This window comes from Solanum verrucosum, unplaced genomic scaffold, assembly GCF_900185275.1.
Source record: "Solanum verrucosum unplaced genomic scaffold, falcon-dt-bn FXZP01000049.1, whole genome shotgun sequence".
In the NCBI taxonomy this organism is placed as follows: domain Eukaryota; kingdom Viridiplantae; phylum Streptophyta; class Magnoliopsida; order Solanales; family Solanaceae; genus Solanum; species Solanum verrucosum.
The window spans coordinates 6,230,091-6,245,546 of NW_026020221.1; the positions used below are offsets into that span (position 1 = coordinate 6,230,091).

At 29.8% G+C, this 15,456-nt stretch overlaps 1 protein-coding gene across 1 annotated transcript; it reads right to left on the bottom strand.

Moving 5' to 3' along the window:
* Window positions 1–147: 147 nt before the first annotated feature.
* LOC125831025 (leucine-rich repeat receptor-like protein kinase TDR) lies at window positions 148–6,033 on the bottom strand. Its single transcript, XM_049510214.1, has 3 exons — window positions 3,844–6,033; window positions 2,456–2,947; window positions 148–693 (listed from the first exon to the last, which is right to left on the bottom strand). Exons 1-3 carry the CDS (start codon window positions 6,005–6,007, stop codon window positions 293–295), a joined length of 3,057 nt encoding a protein of 1,018 aa, XP_049366171.1. The 5' UTR covers window positions 6,008–6,033; the 3' UTR covers window positions 148–292.
* Window positions 6,034–15,456: the final 9,423 nt, after the last annotated feature.

Below are 15,456 nucleotides of genomic sequence, written 5' to 3' on the forward strand. Positions count from 1 at the left end.
TTTTTTTTTTCTTAGCTAAAACACACATTTTTGGGATCAACTTAATATCATTATATTTTTGTTGCATTTTGTAATCCTTAATTATTATCAATATCTATTTGTTAGTTCACGAGTTTATAACAATTACGAGAAAATTTCACAAATAATCACTCAAAAATCAAAATACCTGAAATTTCCACTAATTAAAGTTTTAAAAGGTAGGAAACATTGACTTACCCTATACGATTATACCAATCCCCCACAATTGAAAAGAAAAAAACTAAAGAAAAGAAACCTCAAATCTCCAATTATATTAACACTCCACATTGGCCTTTTGTGCCAAACAAACAAGAGCAATTGAATTGTCACCACCACTTCCGGGCAACTTCCTCTTGGGCTTGGCCTCTTGTAACATGGACACAACATCCCTCATGGAAGGCCGGTCAGCCGGGTTCCGGCTAGTACATAGCAACGCCACCCTAAGCATCAACATCATTTCCTCCCTCACTCGAGGACACGAAGCACCAATATTTTTATCCAAAACATCATTTATACCGTTTTTAATCTTCATCTTCGACCTCACCCAATCCACAATGCTATTCCCATCGCCAAATTCCGAATCTACCGATCTTTTCCCGGACAAAATTTCCATTAACACCACTCCATAGCTATAAATGTCACTCTTTTCGTCCACTTGCAATGTATACGCATATTCTGCACCATAAAGAATATATAAACTTACAAAGTTAGATTAGTGCTCTGAATCTTATATTATTTACTATTATATATAGTGTAAAAAAAGATTAAATCCTAAACATATTTGATAGGATTACAAAGTAGCACTAGCAAGTAAGATAATTAAGTGAGATCACAACTATCTTGCACACAAGAAATCGAGTTATCATAACATTTTGGCTTTTATAGCCCAAAGTATTTGACTTTTGAATTTATATGTTTAATAAAGAATACAGTACTAGGACTAATAAATTAAAGGGTTTTATAATCATGAAGATTCATATATAATATACTTTGGGAAAATCTTTGTGGGTCCAAAGAAATAACATAAAGTGAAAATTAAAGGCCTTAAGAGCCAAGGGGCTAATTCACGCGCAATAGTGGACATGGTCCCTAAAAGGTTAAAACAATTATAAGTAGTAAATCACGGAGAAAAAGAGAAAAAATAAAAATAAAAATGGTAATGGTGGTGCCATCAGAGGCTAATCTAAAATTTGAAGATTTCGGGTGCATCATAGGTTTGTTCTACTGAATGATCATGAACTTGAATCCCTTATCTAGCAGTCACTTATAATAAAAACTATACAATGTGGATCTGGCTAGGCTCGAACCTAGGTCGAGAGGGCAGATGCATTGGCCTGTACCAAGTGTCATTCTATACTTTTCATGGGGCACTGTTAATTATATCTAATTGTTGTCAGTTTCTCAAAATAAATATACTGATCATGATTTTTCCCAAAGTTAACGGGTGCACGTGCACCCCAACCTATATACATGCGAGTTCGCCTCTAGGTGCCATGCCACCTTTATAACGGAAATATCCTCCCCCACCCCCCCGATTAATGAGCTCAAATTAGGCCTTTTCTATCGTCACTGAACCAACAACACACTTTGTATTGAATTTCTCAATACAAATATACAACCGTACAAAAATTACTGAATTTCCGAAAATCATATCCAATACCCTAAGTCCGCCCAAAGTAAGAGGATTCAAAAGAAAGTGGACACATTGAAAAGGACCAAACAAAATGATGAAGTTCACCAAAAATACAATATGACATGATACCACGTTAAGCACGCAAGTGACCCTTTTCGTCACCCTACACAACAGACTAAACCGACACGATCGATGACGAAACATTTTTGGATAAACTTAACACAACATAAAAAAAAAAAAAAACACAAAACAAACCTTAATTATTAAAATAATAAGCATGAATAAATCCAACTTTTTTTTGTTCACACAATGTCTTTTGTGGGAAAATTTTTTTATGAAATAATTGTTGTTGTTACTAATATTGGCAAATCGAAGACGTTTTGATGATATTTTTGAGTGTTAAAGATAATAATAATGTTTAAAGTGTTCGTTGGACAAACAATATGAAATTAAAATTAAGATAATTTTTTTTAAAAAAGATTTCGACTATAAGAAATGTGATTTTCATGGCCACCTCAAAAGTTGTCACTAAAAGTAATATTTTAGGGGTTCCCATCGTAAGTAGTAATTTTACAGACAACTAGCTCGGTCACCACGATTTATAATACTTCGTGACAGGTTTTATAGAAACGCCACTAATACGGAGTATGGACCCCTATAAAGACTACAAACATACATATAACACAACATGAAACTATTAGATTTCAAATTCATGCACGTTGTAATTTAAATTGTATCTCCTTGACAACTAAATCGACCTTAGAAAATAGTTTAAAAAATTAAGGGAGATTCGAAATAACTTACCGGGTGCAATGTAGCCATAAGATCCAGCAATGACGGACATCGATTCGTCGCATTCAATCAATTTAGCAACCCCAAAATCAGCAACCCTAGCTTCCATTTCACCATCAAGAAGAATGTTGCTAGGTTTTAGGTCACGATGAACAATGACAGGGTCACAATCATGATGAAGATAACAAATCCCTTGTGCAACACCAAGTGCAATTTTGTACCTAGTAAACCAATCACCAACCAAATTTGCATCTTTGTTCTTGTCATGTAACAAGTCATCAAGGCTACCATTAGGCATGTACTCATACAACAACATAGTACATTCATTGTTACTACAACAACCTAGTAGTCTCACAATGTTCCTATGTCTTACATTGCCTAACACATCCACCTCTGCCAACACGCCACGTCGTTTCCTTGTCGTCTCCTTATGTTGCTTCCCCGCCCATAGCTTCTTCACCGCTATGATATCGCCACCTGGCATTTCCGCCTTGTACACTGTACCTATATATAAACGCGCACACACAGAGATGGATTCAGAATATAATCTTAATATTCAAGATTCAAACTTCTTTGGAAGTTACTCATGTACTTTTAAGAGATTTTTGCACATGATTTCTCTATGTTCGACTTCACTAACACTATAGATCATCTACTAGTTGCGGACCCCATTTTGAGTTTCACTTGAAATTGTACAATATTATATCTATAGACAAAGACAAATCTAGAATATAATCTCAGTATTCAAGATTCAAGCTTCTTTTAAAATTACTAATGTCAAAGAGATTTTGCACATTTCTCTATATATGTTCGACTTCACTAACACTATAAATCATCCACTAGTTGCGGACCCTATTTTGAGTTTCACCTAGAAATTGTACATTATATCTATAGATAGAGGCGAATCTAGAACAAAATCTTACTATTCAAGATTCCGATTTCTTTGAAAACGTGATTTTGAAATGTACTATTTATTTACTAATGTTTAAGAGACTTTGTACATTTCGACTTTGCTGACACTATAGATCATCCACTACCTACGCGCGGACCCCATTCTAAGTTCAAGGTGGAAATTGTACATTATATCTATAGATAGAGGCAAATCTAGAATATAATCTTAATGGCTTTAAGGATCGAAGTTATTTGAAAGTTGCACTCAAAACTAAATATTATGTAATAATTTAAGGGTAAGATCTAGTCTATCTTATACTTTTCCATTTGAGAGTTATATTGATAAAAGTCCACATTGCCAACTTGTCTAGGTGATGTCAGCATTTAAAAAAAAATATATATATATATATATGTACACCAATTTTGTATGATTTTTCCACCACATATACTTAATGAAAAATTGCGGGTTCAACTGAACTCATAACTAACAATATAGATCCGTTAAGTACCTGCAGACCCCATACCGATGATCTTATCTGTGATTGCTATGCTTTCGAGTACATCATCTGCTGTGAAATTCAACCTTTTGAATGCTGTTAACTTCCACGGTCCGATTTCCTTGTCACATGGAAATCTTCGATTGTAATTTGAATGAAAACACCGAATTGCCACAATAAGAATGATAATTACTACTCCAAATGCTGCCGACGCAATCCATACTATCAATGCACCATCTGTTTTCTTTGAATGGTTCGAAAAATCTGTTTTTCCATCTTTGAGTTCATCAGTCCTGCATGGATTATGTATGATAGTACCACAAAGACCTTCGTTTCCTACGAAGGACGAAGGATGGAAGGTTGAGAACATAGATCCTGAAGAAGGCAATGGACCAGTGAGCTGATTATACGACACGTTGAAATGTTCCAACGTGCTAGACTTTTCGAAATTGGAAGGGATTGTTCCTGTGAGAAAATTATGTGACAAATCAACGTCTGTTATCGAAGGAATACCAGATATTTCCCAAGGAATGATTCCTGTAAATGAATTTCGTCGAAGATTTAGAGAAATAAGCTTTTCACAATGTTCAATGTCCCATGGAATGCTACCATTGAGATTGTTTCCTTCGAGTTCGATTTTGTAAAGACTTTGACATCCTTTGAAATCAGGGAGATTTCCAACAAGGCCACTCTTACTTGCTGAGAATATCTGTAAATTCGGGGCGTTCCAGATATTATCAGGCAAGTTACTACTGAAAAAATTCTCAGAAATGTTCAAGTACATCATTTTCGGGGCATTTCCAAAATCTTTTGGGATTTGCCCCGAAAATTTGTTCTTGCTGATGTCCATGTAAGTGAAATCAGGCAAAAAACCGAATCCTGATGGAATCGTGCCATTGAGTTTGTTGTCTTGGATTCTCAACCTGGATAAAGCGTTGCAGTTAGTTAAGGATGAAGGAATCTCACCAGTAAACTCGTTCGAAAACAGAATGAGTTTAACTAAGTTGTTGCTGAGGCAGAGATTTTGGGGAATTGGACCAGTCAAATTGTTTGAGGACACATCAAGTTTTTGTAACTTAGCATTTGATCCTAACTTTCGTGGTAAAATTCCAGTGAGTGAATTGTTCCAAAGAGCTAACAATTCGAGATTTGGTAACTCACCAATCCCTTCAGGGATTTCACCTGATAAGTTATTGTTCATCAAATACAACATGATTAGCTCTTTCAACTCTGAAAATCCAAAAGGAATGTTGCCTGAGAGACGATTATCCGATAAATCCAATGATTTCAGCAATGTGAGTTTGGAAAAACTCGAGGGAATTGTACCGATAAAATGGTTCTTGAAAAGAAATAAGGATTCAATCTTTGTTAAATTTCCAAGCTGAATTGGAATTTCACCTGAAAGATTAGCTTGTGAGATGTCAAGATAAGCTAAATTCGATAACGAGGAAAATCCAGGAGGAACATTTCCAGTATAATTGTTGTATCCAATTTCAAGATGTTCGAGTTGGTTCAACAATCTCAATTCCTCTGGAATTTTCCCACTCAGTGAATTTCCGGCTAAATGTAGGAATTTCAACTTGTTGAAATTCCCATAACTTGCCGGAATTTCACCAGTAAAGTAACTGCCACCAAGATTCAAATACTCAAGATTTTGAAGCCCAACAAGCTCTACAGGCAACGCGCCTGTAAAGCTGTTGCTATAGGCATTCAAGTGTACTAGGGACTTGAGATTCGTTAGACCGTCAAGAGGAAATGCTGAATTGAAATAATTATGACTAATATCAAGTGTTCTAAGAAATGGAAATTCAAAAATGATGGATGGTAAAGGTCCATCAAATGAATTTCCACTTAAATTTAAGTGATGTAAGTGTATCAAGGATGCAATATTTTGAGGTATTTTACCAGAAAGATTCCTCTTTGAGAGATTAAGGGATGTAATGTGACTTGTTTTTGTGTCACATTTGATGCCTGACCATGAACACCAAAAGGGTTGTGAACCAAAATTTGAGAAAGTTGATGTAGGATTCCAATCTTGAAATGTATTGTTTGGGTCTTGAAATGAAGATTTTAAGGATAAAAGTGAAATGAGTTGAAGAGGAAAATTTGAAGTAGAGAAAACAAGTGAAATTTGTATGAGAAAGAAGAAAATTGTAGTGAGAAAGAAATGGTTCATGGTTATGAGATTGTAAGAAAAAATTGGTTGAGGAAAATAAGGCATGTAAAGATGAGTGGTAAATTTAAGGGAAGTAATGTTTTGATGGTTAGAATTAGCTTTTTGTTCATGATGATTAGTTTCTTGTTTTGTTTTTTTTGGTGTGAAGAGATAGAGAAAGGAAAAGAAAAGAAAAAGATTCACATGTATAATCCCTCAAGAAAGGATTTAACTTATAATCCCACCGTTTTAAAATATTTGTCACGATTTACTTATCGAGAGTCAAAATATGTAAATTATTTACCAATTTAAAGTCATAATTTTTGAAATTTGAAATTGTGTTTGGACATGCATTTTTTACTTGGAAAAAAAATTGAAGTTTTGTGAGAAGAAAATCCAAAAATTGGGAGCTTGAAAATATTTGAAGATCATATTTTCAAAATCTGATCAAATTTCATGATCAAACAAATATTTGAATGTCATATTTTCTATTTACGATTTACTTTTCCTTGCTCATATACATAAATTATACATGAATTCTACATATATTATATATTAGTCGGTTAACTAAATAACTATTCCTTCTGTTCATTTTTACTTGTCAATTATTCTAAAAATAAGTTTTCACTTTTATTTGTCACTTTTAACATATCATGATTTATTTTTTCATGTTTTACTCTTAGCATCCATTACTTACTCAAACCATTTCTTAAAACCTGATACTAGACATCAGGGGTAATGCAACAATCATGTTAATCATTATTTTCTTAATGAATGTGCCAAATCTATACTATGACAATTAAAAGCGAACGGAGAAGGAAGTATTTAAGATATTAAGCTCAAATTCCAATACATCTACAATACCAAATTTTCTTCTTCCTCTTAGTTCTTTTTTGTTGTTACTTCTTTATGTATAACTTCCATGCTTCTACTCACACAATTCATCACTCCATTTGATAAAAGACAGTGAGTCTGTTTTATTTCTTTTCTGTCTTCTTTTGCTTTCTCTGTGTCTCTCTTTATTTATTTATATTTCTCTCAGTATTTTATTTTTGTTTTGTTTTTATCCAAAGCACTACTTTTTCATCATTCCTCATTTGCTTTTTCTTTAATAATCCCAACAGATTGATATTGATTTTTTGGCAACAGTAGTCTCAGGATCCAAGAAAGTGATTTTCCATTTCCCACCTAATGCTATTTTTTTAATTGAAATAATAAATAAAGGGAAAAGGCTCAAATATGTCATTGAATTTTCAGAAAAGCTCATTTATGTCATTCGTTAAAAGTATGGCTCATCTATGTCATTACCGTTTAAGAAAAGGTTCATTCATGCCATTATTTTTTAACAGTGGTTTTGCAAAATCATTTTTTACACGTGGCCAATTATAATTTGGCCATCATTAATTTTTTTTATAAAAAAAATTTGAAATTCTTAACAAAAATTGAATTAAAAAAATAATAATGACGTGGCCGAATTATAATTCAATTTTTATTCAGAATTTTGATTTTTTTTATAAAAATAATAATGACGTGGCTGAATTATAATTGACCACGTGTAAAAAATGGTTTTGCAAAACCACTGTTAAAAAATAATGGCATGAATGAGCCTTTTCTTAAACGGTAATGACATAGATGAGCTAAACTTTTAACGGATGACATAAATGAGCCTTTTTTGAAAGTTCAATGGCATATTTGAGCCTTTTCCCATAAATAAATATGTCATTTAATTTGATTTCAACTGATATTTATGTCTTTGTATATAAGTAGACACTCAAACTTATACAGACATATGTGTCCTACATGGCAGCCTGTGTGACAACTTGCAACCTACATGGCGTTCTATGTGTAATATGTCATTTAGGACGCGTGTGTCTACTTGTTCAATTTTATACAAGTTTGAGTTCTACTTGTGCACACTCAAATAGATATCAGCTGAAATCAAGTTAAAAAACTCATTAATGTGTTATGCTTTTTAAATTTTATTGATTCTCCTTTTTTTGCAGTATATTTTCTTCTTTGAACTACTAAACAACAAATATTGATTCCAAAGGAATAACTTAGTGGGGATTAAGATGTTGTAATTTGAACCATAATATAATAAATTTGAATTTTACTAAAAGAGCATCTCTAATATATATTTAAGTTTTTAGGGAATTCAAATTCAATGAAAAATCAATAATGTATGATATAAAGTCTAATTAATCCCCTCCAATAAGTAATGATACTAATTGCCACCTAATTAATGATGATTAGCATCAATTTGTTGTGGTTACCCTACTGAATACTGATTATTGTTATGTACAAAAAAGAAAGAACAACTTCTTGGAGTTTTTCAAAAAATGGTTGTTTGCCTTTTTCTCCCAAATTTAGCTGGTAAAAAATATCCACCAAAAATGTTTAATTCAATAGAATTTTTCACTTTATTAATTAATGACTATTAGTATCAATCAGACACTCAAGATTGTGAGGTAGCAATCAAGAAGGTTAGTTAAAAATCATGAAGGGTCTGATTTAAATTGGAGCAAAGTTAGAAACGCTAGTAATTTCTTCTTATTTATCCTAGTTTTAGTGCATGTAATTAATTATTTAATACATATTATTGATGAGAGGTGCATAATATCCTGTAAAAATCAATCAAACTATATATACGTTGACCCGAATACGACATAAATAAAAAGAGAGAAGATGATTAGTAACCATCAATCGTCCTTCCATTCCATGAATGATAAACTATATGCTTAAGAACATTAATAATTCGATGTTCAAGTACTTCATTGTAATAACATTTTTAAATTCAGTGTGAATTATTAATTTCATTCTTAAATTATTGATAGCCTTAAAAACACTCATTTACTCGACTAACTGAACTTAAATACATTCCTGATCTTGCAATATGATCAATGAAATACACTCCAAAATTCTCGCTATGTTTAGGGGTGTTTGCAACACTTCTCTCGGGTTTTTATTAAGAGTTGCATACTCTTACAAGAGTTTGAAACCATTTGCTATGTCATGTGGCAGATAGGGGGTATGAATCTAAGTTTAGTTAGTCAAGTAAAAGAATATTTTTAAAATTGTCAATAATTCAAAAACAAAAATAATAATTTATATCAAATTCAAAGGTGTTTTCAATACTCCTCTAATTTTCTTTATAAATGGGAAACAAAAAACACATTTATTGTAGTTCACAATATTATCCAAAACATTTCTGACTGCTACACCAGAATTACTTATTGGTACAATTTAATTATTTTTTGTGACTCCTCATTCAATTATGTATCAATGTTTTAAAAGACGGGGTGTGAGGCGAGGTGTTTTATACAGTACGGGACGAGGCGTAAGCTTCGAGATACGAAGCGTAAGTTTCATGGATCTACGGGGTGTAGTCTCATGTATATTCAATTTTATAGTTTTATTACTAATAAAATAAACAAAGTAAACCTTTGCATGATTTTACAAATAATTTTTTATAAATAACATATAATATATAGAAATTATATTATCATTTTTATTTGAGATAAGTATTAATAATCAATAATGAAGGAAAAAGTATTATAATTACTATTTGAGAAATACCATTAGACCAATAATACAAAATATAATTTAAAGCAAAAAAAGTTTAACAAATAAATTTAAAACGTCCGGATCTACGTTTTTACGCCTAGGACTTATGTTTTTATGCTCGAGGCTTACGCCTCAAATTTTAAAACTTACGTCTTATGAAACTACGTCTTTAATTTACACTTCGAAGCATTTTTAGTACGTCCCGCCTCGAGACTCGACCAAAAACATTTTTGAAAATACTGATGGTTATTAATCATTGTACTGTATCTGCAAGGCAGTTAATATTTTCTTCAAAGTGGAAAATATTTCCTAGTACTTGCATATTATTCCAAGTTCTAGAAAATATCCAAAATGTAGTAAGATGTATTAAAATATTCAGAATGAATACCATAGTAAATTAAAGTGATGATGACAATTTGGACATTTAGGGGAAGTGAATGTATTTGATACCAGCTGTTTCCTATCAAAATTTGTCTTTGTTAAGTTTTTAAATGATGGACATTACTTTGTATTATTAATGATGATGATTGTATGAATTGACAAATAATACTCTACTAAAGTTGTAGAATTTACACATTGAATTTGGGAACAAATGCTTGATTATTGATTAGAATTATGCATATATCAACGATAGTTTGATTATTAATTAGTTACGCAAGTATTTTTTCAAACTTATGCTTGAAAATGGAATTTTTTTTCTTTTAATAAGTCTTACACGACGTGATATAGGGTTTACATATTCAGATACTAGAGTATATGATTTATACGGAAAAGAGAAGGTTAAATTGATAGAAACATTATGTAAGAGTACTTATAACTTTAAAATAATTACTAAATTATACTCCTCATGGAATTTTATTATAACATTTTAATTTTTTTTATAAAGCAATATTATTAGGAAAATTATGTCAAATATTCTAAAAATATTAGTACTTTGTAAAACTGTAACTGTAAAATTATCTGTTTAGACCGATAAGAATTGTGGAGTGATAAAGTACTTATTCATCCTTAATCAGAGATTTTTGGTTTGAGTCCACCTAGATACAAAGTAGTCTTTGTTAGGGAGTGTTTTATCCCTAATATGAGACTTTTCGACGTAAATTCAAATTTAATTACACTTCAATGTGAATATCGGACAACCAAATAAATAAATTATCTGTTTAGAACTTTGGTCAACACTCAACAGGCTGCATTCAGTTCACTTCATTAAATACACTAAAAAGAGTCAGTCGGGTCGGGTCAGAAGAAGAACCGAAGACCAAAATGGTAGAGCCTATTTTAGGGAAAAGCTATGGGCCCACTTTAATGGGCCCCCAAATAGACAGCCCATTTTATCTGCTTTTTGGCGTCATACGTGGCTCATCACGCTTTACTCGCGTGACTTACTGTGGCCCCACAATTCGCTCACTGGGCCCCACCTTCCGTGAATTATCACTACCGTTTATATTTATTTATTTTTCTCTATAATAACTTGAGATAATTCAAACTAGTGTTTGTAGTAGTAGTATTTCCTATTATTTTTAAGATATATGTGGTAAAGTGGGAATCTGCTTTGTAATGTAGAAGATGCGAAAATTAAGGTTGAGATGATTTGAAAATGTAAAGAAGAAGAGCATAAATGTCCAATGAGGAGGTGCGATATATTGACAGTTAAATGTGTGGTAAAGGCAGATTGAAAAAAGAATTGAAGAGATATTATTTGAGAAAATATGACACATCTTCAGTTCATCGATCACATGATAAATTTTTTTTATCCTATTCTTTAGCTCATCGAGCACATGATAAAAATATATCGTATTAATTACTCTATTTAGTTTTCCTATGTTGGTCAAATGCATACTTTCAAGACTAATAACTCTCAAGGTTAAAATCGGAAGAATAATTTTATTTATGTATTGATTTTGTGAAATGACAAGTATTAAAAAACATATATTCTTAATAAGGACTACATGTAAACAAGAATGAAGGAGACACTTTTGTTAGGAGCGCCAAAAAAAAATTATATTACGTAAATTTAAATTTAGTCTTCACGAATACCAACCATCGAATAAAAATTCTAAAAAGAAAAAGAAAGAAGCTCAAACTCCTAAATGAGTCAATTTCCATGGAAGCTGAAGCCAATGAGCCGTCGTGATCATTAGCATATAAGGGTGTCATTTGTTTCTTTTCATGACAATGAATTAATTTCGAATTGATAAAAAGTTTTATAAATATTAAATTGTAGCCATAAAAGAATAAAAAAGAAAAGTAGAAAAGGGACAATTGAATATGACTAAACAATAAATCCTCCTAATATGTATTTGAATGGAGTCGTTTGATTCATAGACTAAGTTATGTCGTTTCAAAATTATAATTTTGAATCTATATCTCATCTGAGAGGTGAAATAAAATAAAAAATCTAAAATTAAATATTTTAAAGCATCGAAATATATTTTTCTTTTCTAAATCAATCAATAAAAATAATAACAGTATACATAGCATATATATATTTACAACTTTTACATACTGAACATGCATTGTCTCTAATTTTCTTATATAATCAACACTGTAAAAATTAAATTTTTGTCCCTTTCTTCCTATCTTCACCCTTTTACGTTACACAATTTACTGAGCTCACAGTGGAAATCAATAGAAGCTGAGAAAGCAGCTCAAAGCTGACAGCCAATTCAAACATGAAAAAAAAAATCGTAAATAATGATGGAGTTAAAATTTTCACTATATAAAATTCAAAATACGTAGAAATAAACGTACTAATAAGCCAAAGGAGCTCAACATCAATTAAGTATATGTAAAAAATAATTTTAATCATATATATAATTTAATTTTCAATCAAACAAATATAAATAAATCCCTTGATTCTACCTGATTCCATCCAAACACGATAGAAAGGTTCATTTGGACTTTTTCTTGTCATTTAGGCTCCCGACTGGAAAGATTATTGGATGATGAAAAAAGGACACGCCTGCTCATTATATGTCTCCATTATTGTTTAAAGACAAATAATAATAATAATTTCATTGATTACCTTTTTTTCTCCCAAACATTTTAATTTTCTTAATTATAAAAATGATCTAGATTAACCTTTAATGGTTTTTATTTATTTTTGTTAAAATTAAGATGTTTGAATTTGATAATACACTTCAAATTATTAAGATATACATTAAAATTTAGATGTTTGTATTTAAAACATATCTAAATTATAAGATCATATTAGATTAAGATCTGATTGCTAAATAATTAAGTGTGATTATTTTTCGAAATCTAAATATATAAAACAAGTATTTATTTAAAAATTAATGAAAATAAAATTTAAATTAATATTATATTAATAAAATATTTAAAACAACTATATGGAGATTGATGATGATGATCATGACAATGGTGTGGTGGTTGTAGGTGACGATTATAGATTGTGTTCGATGATGATAACGATGGTGGTCGTGGATAGTTGCTACAAAGATGGTGGCTAACAGTAGTAATTAATAACGATTGTTAAATGTGGTACTTGATGGTGGCAAATATAAATTGGGGTGGACATGACAACTAAAGGTGGTGCTAAATAATGATAATTGTGACTAATGATGGTGATTATCAATAGTAACTAATAAATATAATGGAAATTGATGATCGTAAATAATGACTATGATAGTGTATGTTAATTGTGGTAATTAGCAATAGCGATGGAGAATGGTGATAGTTGATTATTGTGGGCGATAGCGAGATTAAGGATGAAAATGGATGAAGCAGTGATAAATTATCATCTTCATAAAAATCTTTTAAGTAAATATTTTAATTATATTAAAATTTTGTTTCAAATTTTAGAGCTTGTTCGACATTGCTACTAAAAATTGCTTATTTTTAGAAGCATTTTTTTTAAAAAAAATAGCTTTTCAAAAAAGTAGAAAAAACAATTTAATTCATTTGAAAAGTGTTTTTGATAAGTAAATTGTGTTTAACTAATCCTTTTAAAAAAAGTACTTTTGATAAGCAAATTATGAAAAAGGACAAGTATTAACGTACTTTTAATATAAAGATTACTTTATAGAGAAACTATTTTAAATATCTATTACAAAAATTTTAATTAAAATTTATTAAATTAAAATGTACCTATTCAAATTTTCAATCAATATTATACATAAATAAATTATTAGTAATATAATATTAACTTGATGATTTAAATATACTTAAAAAATATCAAGCAAAATAAATTCAAAAACCATTCCACAAATTAAATCACTACATACGAAAAATAATATTGTTTTCTTAAAAACAATTCTACATAAATTTTCTTTTTTTTGAATCCTATAAAAATATTATTGTTACCTTTATTACTATGAAATAATATATACAATATAAAATAATAATATATAAACATAAAATAAAACAAAAAATTATTATATAAAAATTAAAAATTAAATTCTTGAATAAAGCTTAACCAAATTTATGAGATATGCTAATTAATTAATAAGAAATATATTGATAAATATAAATATATGAAAGGAATACTTCTCCTTGTTTAAGAAGCAGAAAAATTTAGCTTCTTTCCAACAACAAAAAATTGTTTCTGCTTCTATTTAAAAGAAGTTTTAAGGATTTGCCAAATATTTGATTTTTCAAAAATATCATTTTTAACCTTTCAATAACAATGCCAAACAGACACTTAATCGTTTAAATCTTTCAAGTGATTATATAAAAAACACTTAATAATTATAATTTTTTTTCATAACTAAAATTTGGTATTTCATTTATCACACAAATGACCTTTTCTTTTCTTTGCCTTAGTGGAGGACAAAATCATTAGGCTTTGGAGGATATTGAAATGGCATGTCAAAGTCCCATCTCCGGTCAACAAAACATTCCTTTACCCTACCCTTGCCTGAAGAAAAAAAATTAAAGCTTTTCCAAAGTAGAGTCTTGTTTATGCATTATGTTGTCGTTTGATAGGATGTATAAAAATAATATCAAACAGGATATATTATAGTATTGATATTAGTAATACTGACATTCATAACAATATTAGAATTAATTATATATTTCTTATGTAGTGTTTTTGATTTGGTGAATTAAAAATCACATGCATTGTAAAAATTTTCTAAAAATATTATTTTATTTACAAAAATGTTATCAATAAATACAATGAAAAGGGTGTAAAAAGTTTTAAAGACAATTGTATCTTTCATCATGCTAATGCATTACATTAGAGTCCCTTCCATTGCTAATGCCATATTTTTCATGTATTAGTTATACATAGCATTATATTCCCTCTGTCCATTTTTATTTGTCATGTTTCACTTTTCAAAAGTCAAATTGACTAATTTTCAAAGTTAAATTAGATTACACTAATTCAATATTTTAACCAAAAAATTTAGATATTCAAAAACAATACGAAAAGTATTATAAATTGCAATTTTTTTACATATTAATATGATGAAAAAATATATCGTAAAATGTTAGTCAAAGTTATTATAGTTTGACTCTAAAAAGGAAACTGTGACAATTAAAAGTGGACGGGGATAGTACCAAATAACGTGTATACATAAATTGAAAAATCGTGCCAAATAAAGTATCAATAATACTCAAAATTAATACCTATATTATTTTTTATAATACATTCTACCAAACGATCTCTAATAGCTAAAAATAAAGAAGATAATAATAATAATAATAATAATAATAATAATAATAATTAATAATATCTATTATAATGAAAATTCTTTACATTATTAGTGCATACAAATTAAATCTTTCCAAGTTTATATGTATCATGTTGGAGGGAGAAGAGGGAATGAGTAAATAACCACTTTTAACATCTGCTATCAAATGTTAACCACTATTTTAAAAGTTATTGACTTTTTTGACAAGGAGAAAGTTTTTTTTTTCTTTCAAGATAAATAGTAAAATACGAA

Bases quoted from the DNA above. Each gene is read 5' to 3' on its own strand.
- LOC125831025 (XM_049510214.1), bottom strand. From the start codon at position 6,007: ATGAACCATTTCTTTCTCACTACAATTTTCTTCTTTCTCATACAAATT. The intron at 2,948-3,843 runs GTACTTAACGGA...GTTTATATATAG, and splicing joins CATCGGTATGGGGTCTGCAG to GTACAGTGTACAAGGCGGAA. The intron at 694-2,455 runs GTAAGTTATTTC...TTTATGGTGCAG, and splicing joins TTATGGCTACATTGCACCCG to AATATGCGTATACATTGCAA.